This window comes from Siniperca chuatsi, linkage group LG23 (assembly GCF_020085105.1).
Source record: "Siniperca chuatsi isolate FFG_IHB_CAS linkage group LG23, ASM2008510v1, whole genome shotgun sequence".
NCBI lineage: Eukaryota > Metazoa > Chordata > Actinopteri > Centrarchiformes > Sinipercidae > Siniperca > Siniperca chuatsi.
Window position 1 is genome coordinate 12,151,262 of NC_058064.1, and position 13,974 is coordinate 12,165,235.

General features: G+C 42.9%; 1 protein-coding gene across 18 annotated transcripts in view; it reads right to left on the reverse strand.

Annotated features, from left to right (window-relative positions):
• Window positions 1-13,974, reverse strand: part of grm8a (glutamate receptor, metabotropic 8a) — a 308,026-nt gene that overhangs the window by 76,293 nt on the left and 217,759 nt on the right. For 4 of the 18 annotated variants that reach the window (XM_044185509.1, XM_044185512.1, XM_044185515.1 and 1 more), the window contains one exon: window positions 8,139-8,935. The exons of 12 other annotated variants lie outside the window; for them this stretch is intronic. In XM_044185509.1, coding sequence (XP_044041444.1) covers window positions 8,886-8,935 — 50 coding nt within the window. In that variant the 3' untranslated portion in view covers window positions 8,139-8,885. Of the gene's footprint in view, window positions 1-8,138; window positions 8,936-10,419; window positions 10,540-13,974 lie in introns of those variants that run through there. 2 more of the 18 variants (XM_044185507.1, XM_044185508.1) reach the window with 2 other exon arrangements.

Sequence of the window (13,974 nt, forward strand, 5' to 3'; positions counted from 1 at the left end):
TTCAAATACATCTGGAAAACTACTGCAAACTACTTTTTGAGTTTGAATTGGCAGAAAATATGCAAATGAAGGAACCAGCTTAACTCTGGCTTGGCTCTTCTCTGGGAGAAAACACAACTGGCTGTAAAAGCCATTTGGATGAGTCGCACATCCTATGAGTCAGGTTTCAAAGTTGGCAAGCCTGAATCATCTTATTTTTACTGCACTTGTTCAGAAAACTGTTTGGAAGATAATATGTTCCTGCGCGGGACAGGATACACACCTACACACACACCTATTCTGACAGTCACACACCAACACCATATTCACCACACCTTATCTTATTCTAACTAAACAAGTCAATCCTAAAAACAACTTTAAAACTAATCGCATGACAGTGGTGTTTTTGTGCATGCTGGCCAAATGAGCATTAAACCTAACTGATTTGTGTAAGAATCCCCAGCCGGTATATTACACTTGTGTGTAATTAACTGGGGTTAATAGAAATCCATGAATTAATGTCCTCTATACATATGTTTCTGTGGTATCGTACAGGTATTTTGTGTGTTTTTTTTTTTTATTTCTAATGCAGCTCATATATAGTAGGTGACAACGTGAGCTCTATGTTCAACACTTGGTTTCACTAAGAACTCCCAATTTATCTATTTTAATTCTGCATCAGTGATCAGACTCACAAAACTGGGAAAAGGGCCCACACCGGCGCCAGCCAGCTGCATCTTCAACAGGCATGCAAACATCTGTAAGAACCAGGATCCGTATCACTGGTGAGTCTATTTAAGGTAATAGCTTCCCCTGGCACAGGCCATCTGACAGAGCTAATTACGATAAAGTCCCGGCTGGGAGGTTTTGCACGCTGCCTGAGAAACCTTAAACACGGAGAAACAGGCTGTTTTTCACTATTTTTCTTTCTTTGTTTTTCCTCTCAAATCACTGTTCCATTCCTTAAGCACTCTTAACTCCCAAACGGAGGCCTTCCTCATTAAGGGGATGGAAGCATTTCAGATTTCTCTTCCTCCTCCTCCTCCTCCTCAACACGACAGTGTGGGAAGCTTGATTGACAGGTGAGACATTTCTGTTGCTAGCGTCTCTCCCAGGTATCCTCACCGGGGTATGTTTATACACGCACACACACATGCACAGAGGACTGACAGAAACAACTGTGCGCACATTCTCACAAATATGCATGACTGGAAGTGTACACAACCACACACACACTGCCACAGGGCTATTGATGCATTTGCGCATCCCAAAAGGTGATCTGCGAAAATCATCGCCACAAATAACCAGAACAACGCATATCAATTATTCTCTATGTAATTTAGATTCTGTATTTGTGTAGTGCACATGCCAATGTTTCTGAATATGTGATGTTTTGGAGCTTCCCAGTGTTCAAGGATAGACTGACATAGAATATCTGCAAATGCTTACTGTGTTCATGTAGATAATTGTGTGTGTGTGTGTGTGTGTGTGTGTATGACTATGATGGCAGAGTGTGTGTTGAGTAGCGAGGAGAAAGTTTGCATTTGCCGCTGTAGAACCTGGAAGATTTGAAATTAAACTTGTTTTTTCCCCACTTCCTATAATTCAGATGATTGTGCACACCGACACACACGTACCCATATGCACACACACATATTCGCAGTGTTGTACTAAATATACTATTGAACTGGAAATAAGAAAATAAAAAATAAGAGTTGTCTTTCTCTGGAAAAACTATTTTTGATTCTCCACTACCAGTAAATCCTATTAGCAATGAGATAGAGAAGAAAACAAAACAAAAATAAAATCCAATGAAAAACGTTTCCCCTTGGGCCAAATTGAGAAAAATGATATTTGAATAAATGAATAAATCCAATACAAAAACAATCTTCCTCTAAACTCTAGATTACATGGTTATATGCTTAAGGTTTAGGATATGGGAGACAGTTATACCGTAAATCTGCATGGAGCAATACAAATCTATTATTGAGCGTCTGAAGAGAGAAGAGTAAAGTCATTTAAACTTGTTTAAACCCAACTATAGGTCATCTTGAGGACCCAGAGTTTTTGCTTTGCTGTAGCAAAATTAGAGGGTAAATTAAAAACTTTGGCTTCCCTCAGATTGTTTTTATGGATGTACACTGTCATGAAACATTTATGTAAAGTTTCTAGAAGAATAGAAGGTCAGGCAGGAAAAACAGGTTGAGATAACTTCACAGATGAAAAAATACTATACAACTGACGTTCGCTAACAACAACCCAAACAACAACTGTCATACATTAGCGACCATAACTAGAAATAGCAGGTCTGTGGAGCTTTGGATTTCTCTGCATGTTGTGCTAGCTTTAACATCATTATTGGTAATTCAGTGATGCTTGCAGACCTCTGCGCTTGAACTGGATTTTGCCTGGGGCATGCAACTTTACCCTTAGTCTGTTAGTATTATGTCATGTATGTACCCATCAAGAGCACATTTAAGACCCCTTCTACAACAATGTCTTTACGAGTCAGATGGAAACATTACAAAGTCAACCAGAGACAGCGTTTTCAACCAACTCATGGAGCTAACATTAGCTTAATTAGCTAAAAAGTCGGGGCTCGCCAGCTAGAAATGAGAAGCCCGCTTTGGTCTCCCACTGTCTAAAATCAAGGACTCATTGTTTCAAAACTGACTCTAAATTTCAAGTGGTAAATCTGCCACTGTAACGTGCATATGTGCCTTGCGAAAACAGAAGGCTGGACAGGCGTAGCAAGAGTAACTTAGGGGCAGTGGAGCTTGGCGAATGGTCAATTCAGAAACGAGGATACAAATGAACATTTCTATATATAGTGACAACCAAAAACAAAATTTGATTACTTGTTTGATTTCTGATGGGGAGAGGTATGCTAAGCCATGTAAGAAAAAATGTAATTTATGTGTAATTTATTTCAGTTTAGTTAAAAGTTAATTGTGCGCAACTTTTAGTACTTCATTGTGTTTTCTGGCATCAAACTGTGTGTAGATCAGCCTGTCTGTCTTTTGATTATATTGATTAAGATACCGTAACTGCAGAGGAAAGACCACAAGATGTCATCATTAATTGAATTTTACAGTTCTGAGTGTCATAAAATGGTAGTGTCGATCAACCTCAAAGAAGAGCACTGCTTGCTGAGACTGCCAGCAGAAACCTTAATAAATATAATTCTATGGTAGCAATAAGTATTTCACTCCTAGTTTAACTGCCAGTGTGATTCCCAGCAGTGACTCTGAGATGCTTGATAAATACAACCCAGATCAGAACCCTCTGACTGACTCTGACATCTGGTCTGGATACCATGGTGACAGCATCCACCAAGCCAATCAGCCCTGCTGCATCGAAGCCTCAATTCTGAACCATCTGTTTTTTTTCTTGCAACACACACTTAACCACACTTATTTCAAGTGGGAATAGGTGTGATTTTGCAAAGAGCAGTTTTCTTAAACCACCCACTAACTTCATTGCCCACACTGGCAGCAGTCTGAGATTGGTAATTGAATTAGTGGGCTGGAGACAACGTGGACTATTGCCTCTGTTGGAAAGCAACAGTCCTGCAGACTGCCTACAGTACAGTTTACAGTCGAAATGAGCGAATAGTGTCTAAACATTATAAAAAAACAAAATATACTGAAAATCTTCGCATGGATAAGAAAAATACAGGAATAGTTTGTGTTTTCTTTCTCTCAATGGTTAAGCCTGATGTCCAGCATTACAGCTTAAGCAGTGAGGTATTGTGAGGTATTGCTTTCTCTTAACAAGAAGGTCGTTAGGCACTCTTTTACCTTTTATTTTTTTTATTCATAATAGTCTGATCATCTATTTTTAATAGCATGCTTAGAAGGAAAACTGGTCTTAAGGTAATTTTAGGGAGTTGAAATGTAGCTTCAGCACCCTTGAAATGCAAAACCCAAAAGGAACTTAAAGGTTGGGTCAGCGATTCTAATCCAATACACTTTCTTGTCAAATTCAGCGAATATCTCCTCACAGCCTGCTAGCTTTGCTTTCTGTGTGTGTGCTGAAAAAGAATCTGGTGTTTGTACACAGTCCTGGCTCTGTAAATGGGCAACAAACAAAGTGGACCGAGCCACACAACACTATTACAGCCAATCAGCAACAGGGCATGTTCGTTCCAGTTGCACGCTGACCCCTGCCTCTTCCTATGCTTCTGCTGGCTACTCTCCCTCTTCTCATCAGAGATATTACCTTGTCAACGTATAAAAATATAAGTATATATGAGTATAAGTTACTGTCACTGTTGAAGTTACTAGCGATAATGTTATTGATACATAGGCTAAGTATGCCTCTTAAAGGAAGTTTTTCCTTGCCACTGTCGCCAAGTGCTTGCTCATACTGGGATTTGTTGTATTATAAGTACGGTCTAGACCTGCTCTATAGGAAAGGTGCAATGAGATGACTTCTGTCATGAATTGCACTATATAAATAACATTTAATTGAATAAGTATTTGGCTTCAACACCTATTTAAATATTGACAGGCTTATTACTACAAAAAACATATGCCACCTGTACTTTCATAGCGATAAAAAATGTTTCCGCTTATTAAAGCTAACTTACCCTCAAGCAGCAGACGCTCTGGATTCCGCCATATTGCCCAGATAGTTCGTGGCATTGCCTTCAAATATCAACAATCTTTCTCCAGAATCGCAGACCACACCTTAAAATTTGAGTGCACACAAAGTTTCCAGTTGATTGTCTCCTCCAAAACAGGGACAAATCCACACATAAAACTTGTTCACTCTGAACTCATATATGACTCTTCAAATCAATTTATGGCATGTCTCATTCTTTGTTTTTAAGTGCAAACGCGGTGAATTTGAATATTAAATCATGAATTGTTTAGAAGCAGTTACCATTATAAATATTATTTTTATATGCATAGACAGTCTTGTGAGTAATGCCATGGCATTAATCAACCTGCTTTTTTCCTGCACAGTGCGCACACAGTCTGGGTGCTCTGTGTGCGGTCTTACACCCGTGGCAGAATTTTAACTTACATCTAGTCTAAGATTTGCATAGAGATAAGATTATTTGCATGTCAAAGTTGGTGTTTTAAAATAACTCCATGACTAAGTGTTTCTTCTTCAGTCGCTTCTTAAAAAGAAATTTGATCATAGGAGATTTCATACATAAGACCCCTGGAAATGTCATATTGGCCTGCACCTTCGCCAGGCCCTATTGTCAAAGTTGTCACATAAAGTATTACCTTTATGTATTACTACTTATACTCTAAGAAAAGTGCCTCTTAAATTAAATGTTGTGTAAAATGGGTTGTTGGCTTGTTGGCTTATTATCAGTCTTCCACACTTGTGCTCGGCCACTTTTGTCAGTCTGATTCACTGCTAATTAATCACACCAAGTCCACCCTGTACACGAACCATCTGGTTTCTTTCAGGAAACACTGGATGACTCTCAGACAGATTTACATGTGTGATGACAAACAAGTGTCAAAGGACACAGCCCTAGATCCCTCGACAGTTATCCATTTCATCACATTTGTTAGACAGCTAATCCAACCTTTGTTTACATTAATCAACTGCATGACAGAAAACTGAGGTTTCCGACATCTGCTTCGATAGGGATTTCCTTCAATTCCCAGAGTGAAAGATGAGAGTTGCTTAATCAAAATGCAACATTTGGCTGCATGATGATCTATTGATGCTACAGTTCATCAATGTGCTGGTGCAAAATTGTGATTCTAAAAAGCTGTTTTAATTACTAAACTACATGGTAAATATGGTAAACATTATACCTGCTAAACATCAGCATGTCAGCATTGTCATTGTGAGCATGTTAGCATGCTGATGTTTGCATTTAGCACAAAGCACCGCCGTGCCTTATAGTGCGCTCACACCAAGAGCTTCATGAGCACCACATTGACAGGCTTATAGCTCTGGTCGCTGGCTGCTCGCTGCCAGCCCTCGCCAGGGGGCAGGAAACTCCGGGAAACCAGCGACTGCAACTATCAGTTTCTCATCCATTGTCAGTATGGAACAAATATTTGCTAGGAACTTCAGTACATAAGGAGACATTTCGAGGGGGAAGCTCACCTTCAGCTCGGAAGCCTCTTGTTGCCAGCTCCCATTGAAAATGAATGACCCCTTTTGTAGCTCATGAAGCTTGTGAAGTCTAGGAAGCCTTGAAGCAAAAATTGCTATAAGCTGTACAAATTATATGTACTTGACAGTAAAATAGGCATGACTACTCAGTTGTCATGGCGTACACACTGGAACTACCACTATTGTTTTCTGGCAACATGTCTGTCTGTAAAAGTTAGCATTTGGCACATGCTAAGTCATGAAACACGCTTCAAATCTTTCCTGAGCAGCTTCCAAAAAATAAGCAGGTAGGAGCTCAGTGTTTTGCTCAAGGACATTTGGGATTTGGCTGTTGAAAAAACATACTGTGCCAGCTGCAGAAATTGTAGCTGTGATTTTATGCTGATGGAACAAGGCCTTTTCTTCTGGGTTTATATTTACTATTTTGTCTACACGTCAACCTTGTCATCAAGGGAGCATTTCTGACTAGACTGCAAACATACTACAAAAAGTATAAGAACAAGAACACATTCACAGAATTTAACACCTTTTCATCTGACATGTATGTGTAGGACACACCATCCTGCCATAAATGGTTTGATTTGTCCTTTCACTATGCCTTCAGCATTATCGATTGTTCCTCTCCATCAAGAATGGATTCACTGATGCAGTTGAGCGTTTCTTTCTTAGCTCTCATGTATTTTTGAAGGTTGGACATCTTGTGGGTTGTTGCAGGTGTACAGAGAGGGGAATTCTGTCCACTCTGCTGTAATATCTATCTCTTTCTATTATGTTCACTCTCCCTCCAGGCCTTCTTTCTGGCAGATTTCTCCCATCAACATCTTCTCTGTGGGGAGATCACCACACCGCTGGGGCAGAGAGAGTCTGAGGGACGGCTAAGGAAGAGGAGGGCAGAAGAGACCTAAGAGCATTTAATGGAAATAAATAAAATATAAGAACAAATTGTGCTAAAATCAAACTTGGAAAGAGATCTTTTCTGCCAGATATAACCAAGGGATTTGCTAAAATATGGGATTAATGAGAGATTTAAAAAAAAAGTTATAGCAGAGAAAGGAACAATCCTACTGTTCTGTCAGAGCAGTATATATATATATATATATATATATATATATATACACTCATTTCATGCAGAAATGTAATGTAAAGCAAGATTAGAGGCCAAAGCATTGATTTGAAATTGAGTTTTTATGCTTTGCTGTGCTTTGATTTGATTCCATTGCTAAGAACAATATTGACAGTTGACAAATTACTAAAACAAGACTAAGATTCTACAGCCATGCAGTGCTCAGGCAACAGTGCTTTGAGCTAAATGGAATGCTCACAATGACAATGCTAACGTTTGGCAAGTATACCGTTTATCATCTTAGTTCAGCGTGTTAGCATGCTCAAGCACTAAACACAAAGTACAGGCGAGGCTCATGGCAATGTCATTAGGTTTGCAAGTATTTGGTCATAAACCAAAGTATTGGGCAGATAAAAATTTTGACCTGATGATGCCACTAGATTAAAAGTCAGGTGATCACCAATATTATTAAAATTAATTCTGGCATGGACATGAACATCTGTACCAAATTTTATGGCAATCAATCCAATAGTTGTGGAGCCATTTCACTCAAATGTCAACCTCATGGTAGCACTAGAGGAAAACTCAGGAGATCACCAAAGTCATTAGGACCAATCTAACTAGACTTTAGCAACTATGGATGTCTTTATGCATTTTCATGGCAATCCAATCAATAGTGGTTGAGAAATTTCAGTCTGGATCAAAGTGATGGACTACTACACTAAAAATGAGGGGAAAAGAATGAGAAAATCACACAGTAATATGCTGAAAGCACGATCGCTATTCAATTACAAATCTACATCTACATATGATAACCATGATACAGCATTAATTTGTATGTGAAGTAATGCTGACGTTTGAATGGACGATGCATTGCCATAATCTGTTACTAAGTCCTTCTGTCATCCATCCATTTATCTTCAGATCATTTAAGACGAGATCTAAAAACTAATATGCAAAGTGCTTACCCTCAAAACTACAGACGTACAAACGACCACCAATCTACACATTTGCAAAACATTCCTTTATTATAAATAAATCTCCTTTTTGTATAAAAACTGGCATGCTTCAACCATGGCATTTTACAGGTTCACAACCCAAGGCTTCGACCCAGTTAGCCAAGACAGCAGGAGGAAACACACTCATCTCATTAAGCAAGGGCGATCCATCAGACAACGGTGAGACAAGAATGAAAAAATCGTCACAACCACAAAAATACTTACAAGTAGAGAATAACAACAAACAGTTTGAGTCTCATAGATTTTCTCTTACATTTCTCTTTTTAAATATCTTTTAAAATGTAATCTGTTAAATCTCTGTCCCGGCCCTACCTTTGCCCTTTTAGATATAATGTCTACATGATTTTAGAGAGGTTTTTTTTCTTTTTCTTTTCATGATTTTTTTTAAGGTTTTAATAGTTACTCTGTCCACCACAGTGTCCTATGGTATGTCACTTTTTTCATGTTGTCTCTTTTTTAAAACAGGTAAGTTCATGGTAGGACCAATGAGGTGTGAGCAGCGGGAAAGCAGGCACACTGACTGGCTGTTTATGTGGTCCCACCTCTCTGTGGTTTGATGCGGAACAATACAAAATGTCTCATGCTTGGATTCCATTGGGCGCTCTGTCTGTCTGCCAGTTCTTCGGCCAATCGACTAAGAACAACGGCTCCTTCTTTCGCTTGGCACCGCCCCAAGACACGGCCCCCTCTCCTCTCCTGTCCAATCCCTTTCTTCATCTTCTGTGGTCCCTTCATATGGCATGATTGCTGTAGCTGACATATGTCGTCTTAGTTGATGAAACTGTGTGAATACGGAAAGGGTAGGAGATGGAAAGAAGAAAAGAAGATGGTGTGAGGATGAGAAAAAGAAATGAAAGAGAAGAGAGAGATTGGGAGAATGGAAGGGGCAAAGGAAAAGAAACAGAGAAGAAAGAGCAGTTGAGAGCAGGTTTTGCTACAGATGGTCACGTAACAGTGTGACATCCACAGTCCACCTGAGTTGTTGGGGCTTTTTGTCAAACCCATTATGTCTTGTGTCCCTTCAAGCATTCCATGGTAAATGTCAATGTTTTTGTAACAGCCACGGGCCTCTAACTGCACCATTGTTATACTCTGATGCTTTCATAATGCCCTTTTATTTATTTTCTGTCTTTCGCCATTATACTGCTGAAATAATGGAAAAAGGTCCTTGATGAAATATATATTTCAAAGAAATTAGTGTCAGTGCATGCAGATTTGAAAGATGTCCAAAGCTGTTTATTGATATTTTCTGACAAGCAATCTTAAGCAAAATGCCAGAGACTCTTTAACTTGCTTTCTGCCCGTCACTGTTGTGTAAATAAATTGTTGCTTGGACCATATGGATCTTATTAATTTGCAAAGGGATGTATGCGAGGAGATGACTAAGCACTTTAATTATTGGCTAAATGAATGAACTGTGACCTGCTTCCTTCACTGATGCTAATAAAGTGCTGACGGGAGAACATGGTTTGCCTTCACAGGTCTGAAACCTATTATACCCCTGCAAACAGTATTCACAGACTGCTCAGAAACACATGCACAGATCAAGACCCGTGTACAAACACCACCTACACATACAACCATTGAGAGACATACACACACACACACCAAAGGACAGACGAATCCACTAATATTTATAGATTGATAGAACCTCAAAAACATGCATGCACACATACACACCTACAGCTAATCATGCATGCACACATGTACATTCAAACACACTCCTGTCATTTCATCTGCAGATTGCTGACGCAGTAGAACCAGCTTAACACAAACTAGAGCTTTGAAGTGGATGTAACAGTGCCTCACTGTCAGAGCTCAGAAAGCACACACCATGCTCTTTAAAAACTGTCACTGTTGCAGCTGTTTTGCCATGCAAAACAGCAGGCGTGAAATGTATTTACAAACTGAATTTATACTTTTACATAATTAAAGAAAAACAAAAACTTCATGCAAAAATGTATATTTAAGCATAAATGTACACAAGGGAAAATATTTGTTTGTTTGTTTGTTTATTTGTTTCTATGGTGCTAGTGCATCAAGCACATGGGAGAAGTTTGCCCTCAGGGCTTTCTACCAGAAAGCCTTTCTGCCAGAAAGCCTTACTACTTGGTTAGGTTTAGGCACCAAAACTACTTGGTTAGGTTTAGGGGAAAAAAAGCCAGACAGCCCTGTAGTGGCAATTTCTGCGGAATAAAGAAACACTCAAGGCAACCACTTGTCTTTCTGTAGGTTTACTTCAAGCGTCTGCAGACGGACTCAAGCAGCAAAACATACATCAGTATAATCTGCTCTGAATGAGTACAGAGGGAAAGGAGTTATCAGTTATGTATCCAGTCTTCAGGGTCAGGCTGCCCAGCCCAGGGAGAAGAGTGTTCCTGAAATCTGGACATAAGAGTCAATAGGATGTTTTGTAGTTCCATCTCATCATTATCAGTGTACTGTTCTCATCACGCAGTCCAAACAATCATACACAGATCAAGTATTGATCAAACAATTATGTATAGCATCTGTATGTTATTATATCAGAGAGTCCGTTTGTTCTTGCCATTACAATTCCTCCCTTTTTAGCATAAAAATCATTTAAAAAAAAAAAAAGCTAATCAAAATAATTAAGAACAAAAGTTAAAAGTAGGAAAGGAAAAATCAAACAACCAGACAAGTGGGGAAAACCTCAAGTGTCCTTATCATTTAGCTCATCGAGCAACCTTCAATTCAATAGCCTGTCATTAGCAGTCATTATATCATTATAACTGGACGCAAATAGAAATGAACTAAAAAATTTAATGAGAGACTAAACCAAAGAACTAAGTCATAAAGGATAAGCTAGCGTGAATCAACAGAACTGTAACCATTAAGTAAATAGCTCTAGCAGTAATATATGATTTCATGAGCATTTTATTCTAAATGAAGGCATAAAAAGTGTTTCCTATTCTCTATTCAGTTTTAACTTCTCTATATGTGTGTGTTTATTATTGTGCATGTATATTATATGTTTTTATGTATAATAATCAATGTTGGGTAAGTTACATTACAAAGTACCATATTACTGTAATTCCACTACTTTTGGCGGTAACTAGCCATGTTAGTAATTACTTTTTCAAATTAAATAACGCAATTATCCATCCATCCATTTTCTTCCGCTTATCCGGGGCCGGGTCGCGGGGGCAGCAGTCTAAGCAGGGACTCCCAGACTTCCTTCGCTCCAGACACTTCCTCCAGCTCCTCCGGGGGGATCCCGAGGCGTTCCCAGGCCAGCCGAGAGACATAGTCCCTCCAGCGTGTCCTGGGTCTTCCCGGGCCCGCCCGGTGGGACATGCCCAGAACACCTCCCGAGGAGGCGTCCAGGAGGCATCCGGATCAGATGCCCTAGCCACCTCAGCTGGCTCCTCTCGGCGTGGAGGAGCAGCGGCTCTACTCCGAGCTCCCCGTGTGACTGAGCTCCTCATCCTATCTCTAAGGGAGCGCCCAGCCACTCGGCGGAGGAAGCCCATTTCGGCCGCTTGTATCCGCGATCTTGTCTTTTCGGTCACTACCCAGAGCTCATGACCATAGGTGAGGGCAGGAGCGTAGATTGACCGGTAAATCGAGAGCTTTGTCTTTCGACTCAGCTCCTTCTTCACCACAACGGTCCGATACAGCGCCCGCATCACTGCAGGCGCCGTGCCGATCCGCCTGTCAATCTCACGCTCCATCCGTCCCTCACTCGTGAACAAGACCCCGAGATACTTGAACTCCTCCACTTGAGGCAAGGACTCCCCACCTACCCGAAGAGAGCAAACCACCTTTTTCCGGTCAAGAACCATGGCCTCAGATTTGGAAGAGCTGATTCTCATCCCAGCTGCTTCACACTCGGCTGCAAACCGTCCCAGTGCATGCTGCAGGTCCTGGTTTGAAGAAGCCATCAGAATGACATCATCTGCAAACAGCAGAGATGAGATCCTGTGGTTCCCAAACCGGACTCCCTCCAACCCCTGACTGCGCCTAGAAATTCTGTCCATATAAATTATGAACAGAACCGGTGACAAAGGGCAGCCCTGGCGGAGTCCAACATGCACCGGGAACAGGTCTGACTTACTGCCGGCAATGCGAACACAGCTCCTGCTCCGGTTATACAGGGACCGGACAGCCCTTAGCAGAGGGCCCCGGACCCCCATACTCCCAGAGCACTCCCCACAAAGCGCCCGGGGCACACGGTCGAATGCCTTCTCCAGATCCACAAAGCACATGTGGACTGGTTGGGCAAACTCCCATGAACCCTCGAGCACCCGATGGAGAGTATAGAGCTGGTCCAGTGTTCCACGACCGGGACGAAAACCACTCTGCTCCTCCTGAATCCGAGGTTCGACTATCGGACGAATTCTCCTCTCCAGTACCCTGGAGTAGACCTTACCGGGGAGGCTGAGAAGTGTGATCCCTCTGTGATTGGAACACACCCTCCGGTCCCCCTTCTTATACAGAGGACCACCACCCCGGTCTGCCAGTCCAGAGGCACTGTCCCAGACCGCCACGCGATGTTGCAGAGACGTGTCAGCCAAGACAGTCCCACAACATCCAGAGACTTAAGATACTCAGGACGGATCTCATCCACCCCTGAAGCCTTGCCACCAAGGAGCTTGCCAACAACCTCAGTGACTTCGGCCAGGGTGATGGATGAGTCCGCCTCCGGTCCCCAGCCTCCGCTTCCTCTTCGGAAGACGTGACAGCGGGATTGAGGAGATCCTCAAAGTATTCCTTCCACCGTCCGACAACATCCCCAGTCGAGGTCAACAGCCCTCCACCCGCACCGTACACGGTGTTGGTGAAGCACTGCTTCCCCCTCCTGAGCCGCCGGACGGTTTGCCAGAATTTCTTTGAGGCCGACCGATAGTCCTCCTCCATGGCCTCTCCGGAAGCTCAGAAGCCCCCTATGAATTGTCAATCAAGGCCAGTTACGTCGCCCGGATTGGCGCTACCGGGGCCCCACCCTGGAGCCAGGCCTGGGGTGGGTGCTCGACGGCGAGCGCCTGGTGGCCAGGCCTTTCCCCACGGGGCCCGGCCGGGCACAGCCCGAAGGAGCGACGCGGGGCCGTCCTCCCGTGGACCCACCACCCGCAGGAGGATCCGTAAGGGGCCGGTGCAGAGAGATCTGGGCGGCAGTCGAAGGCAGGGGGCCGGCGACCAGATCTCCGGACACAGAAACTGGCTCTAGGGACATGGAATGTCACTTCGCTGGGGGGAAGGAGCCTGAGCTTGTGCGGGAGGTTGAGCGTTACCGGCTAGATATAGTCGGCCTCGCCTCCACGCACAGCCTGGGCTCTGGAACCCGTCTCCTCAAGAGGGCTGGACGCTCCATTTCTCTGGCGTTGCCTGCGGGGAGAGGCGGCGGGCTGGTGTGGGCCTGCTCATAGCCCCACAGCTCAGCCGCCACGTGTTGGAGTTTACCCGGTGAACGAGAGGGTCGCGTCCCTCCGCCTCTGGGTGGGGACAGGTCTCTCACTGTTGTGGCGGCCTATGGGCCGAGCGGCAGTGCAGAGTACCAGGCCTTCTTGGGGTCCCTGGGAGGGGTACTAGACAGTGCACCGCCGGGGACTCCGTTGTTCTACTGGGGACTTCAACGCCCACGTGGGCAAGCGACAGTGACACCTGGAGAGGGGTAATCGGAAGGAACGGCCCCTGATCTGAACCCAAGCGGTGTTCAGTTGTTGGACTTCTGTGCTAGTTGCAGTTTGTCCATAACTAACACCATGTTCAAGCACAAGGGTGTCCATCAGTGCACGTGGCACCAGGACACCTAGGGCGGAGGTCGATGATGATCGACTTTGTTGTCGTATCATCTGA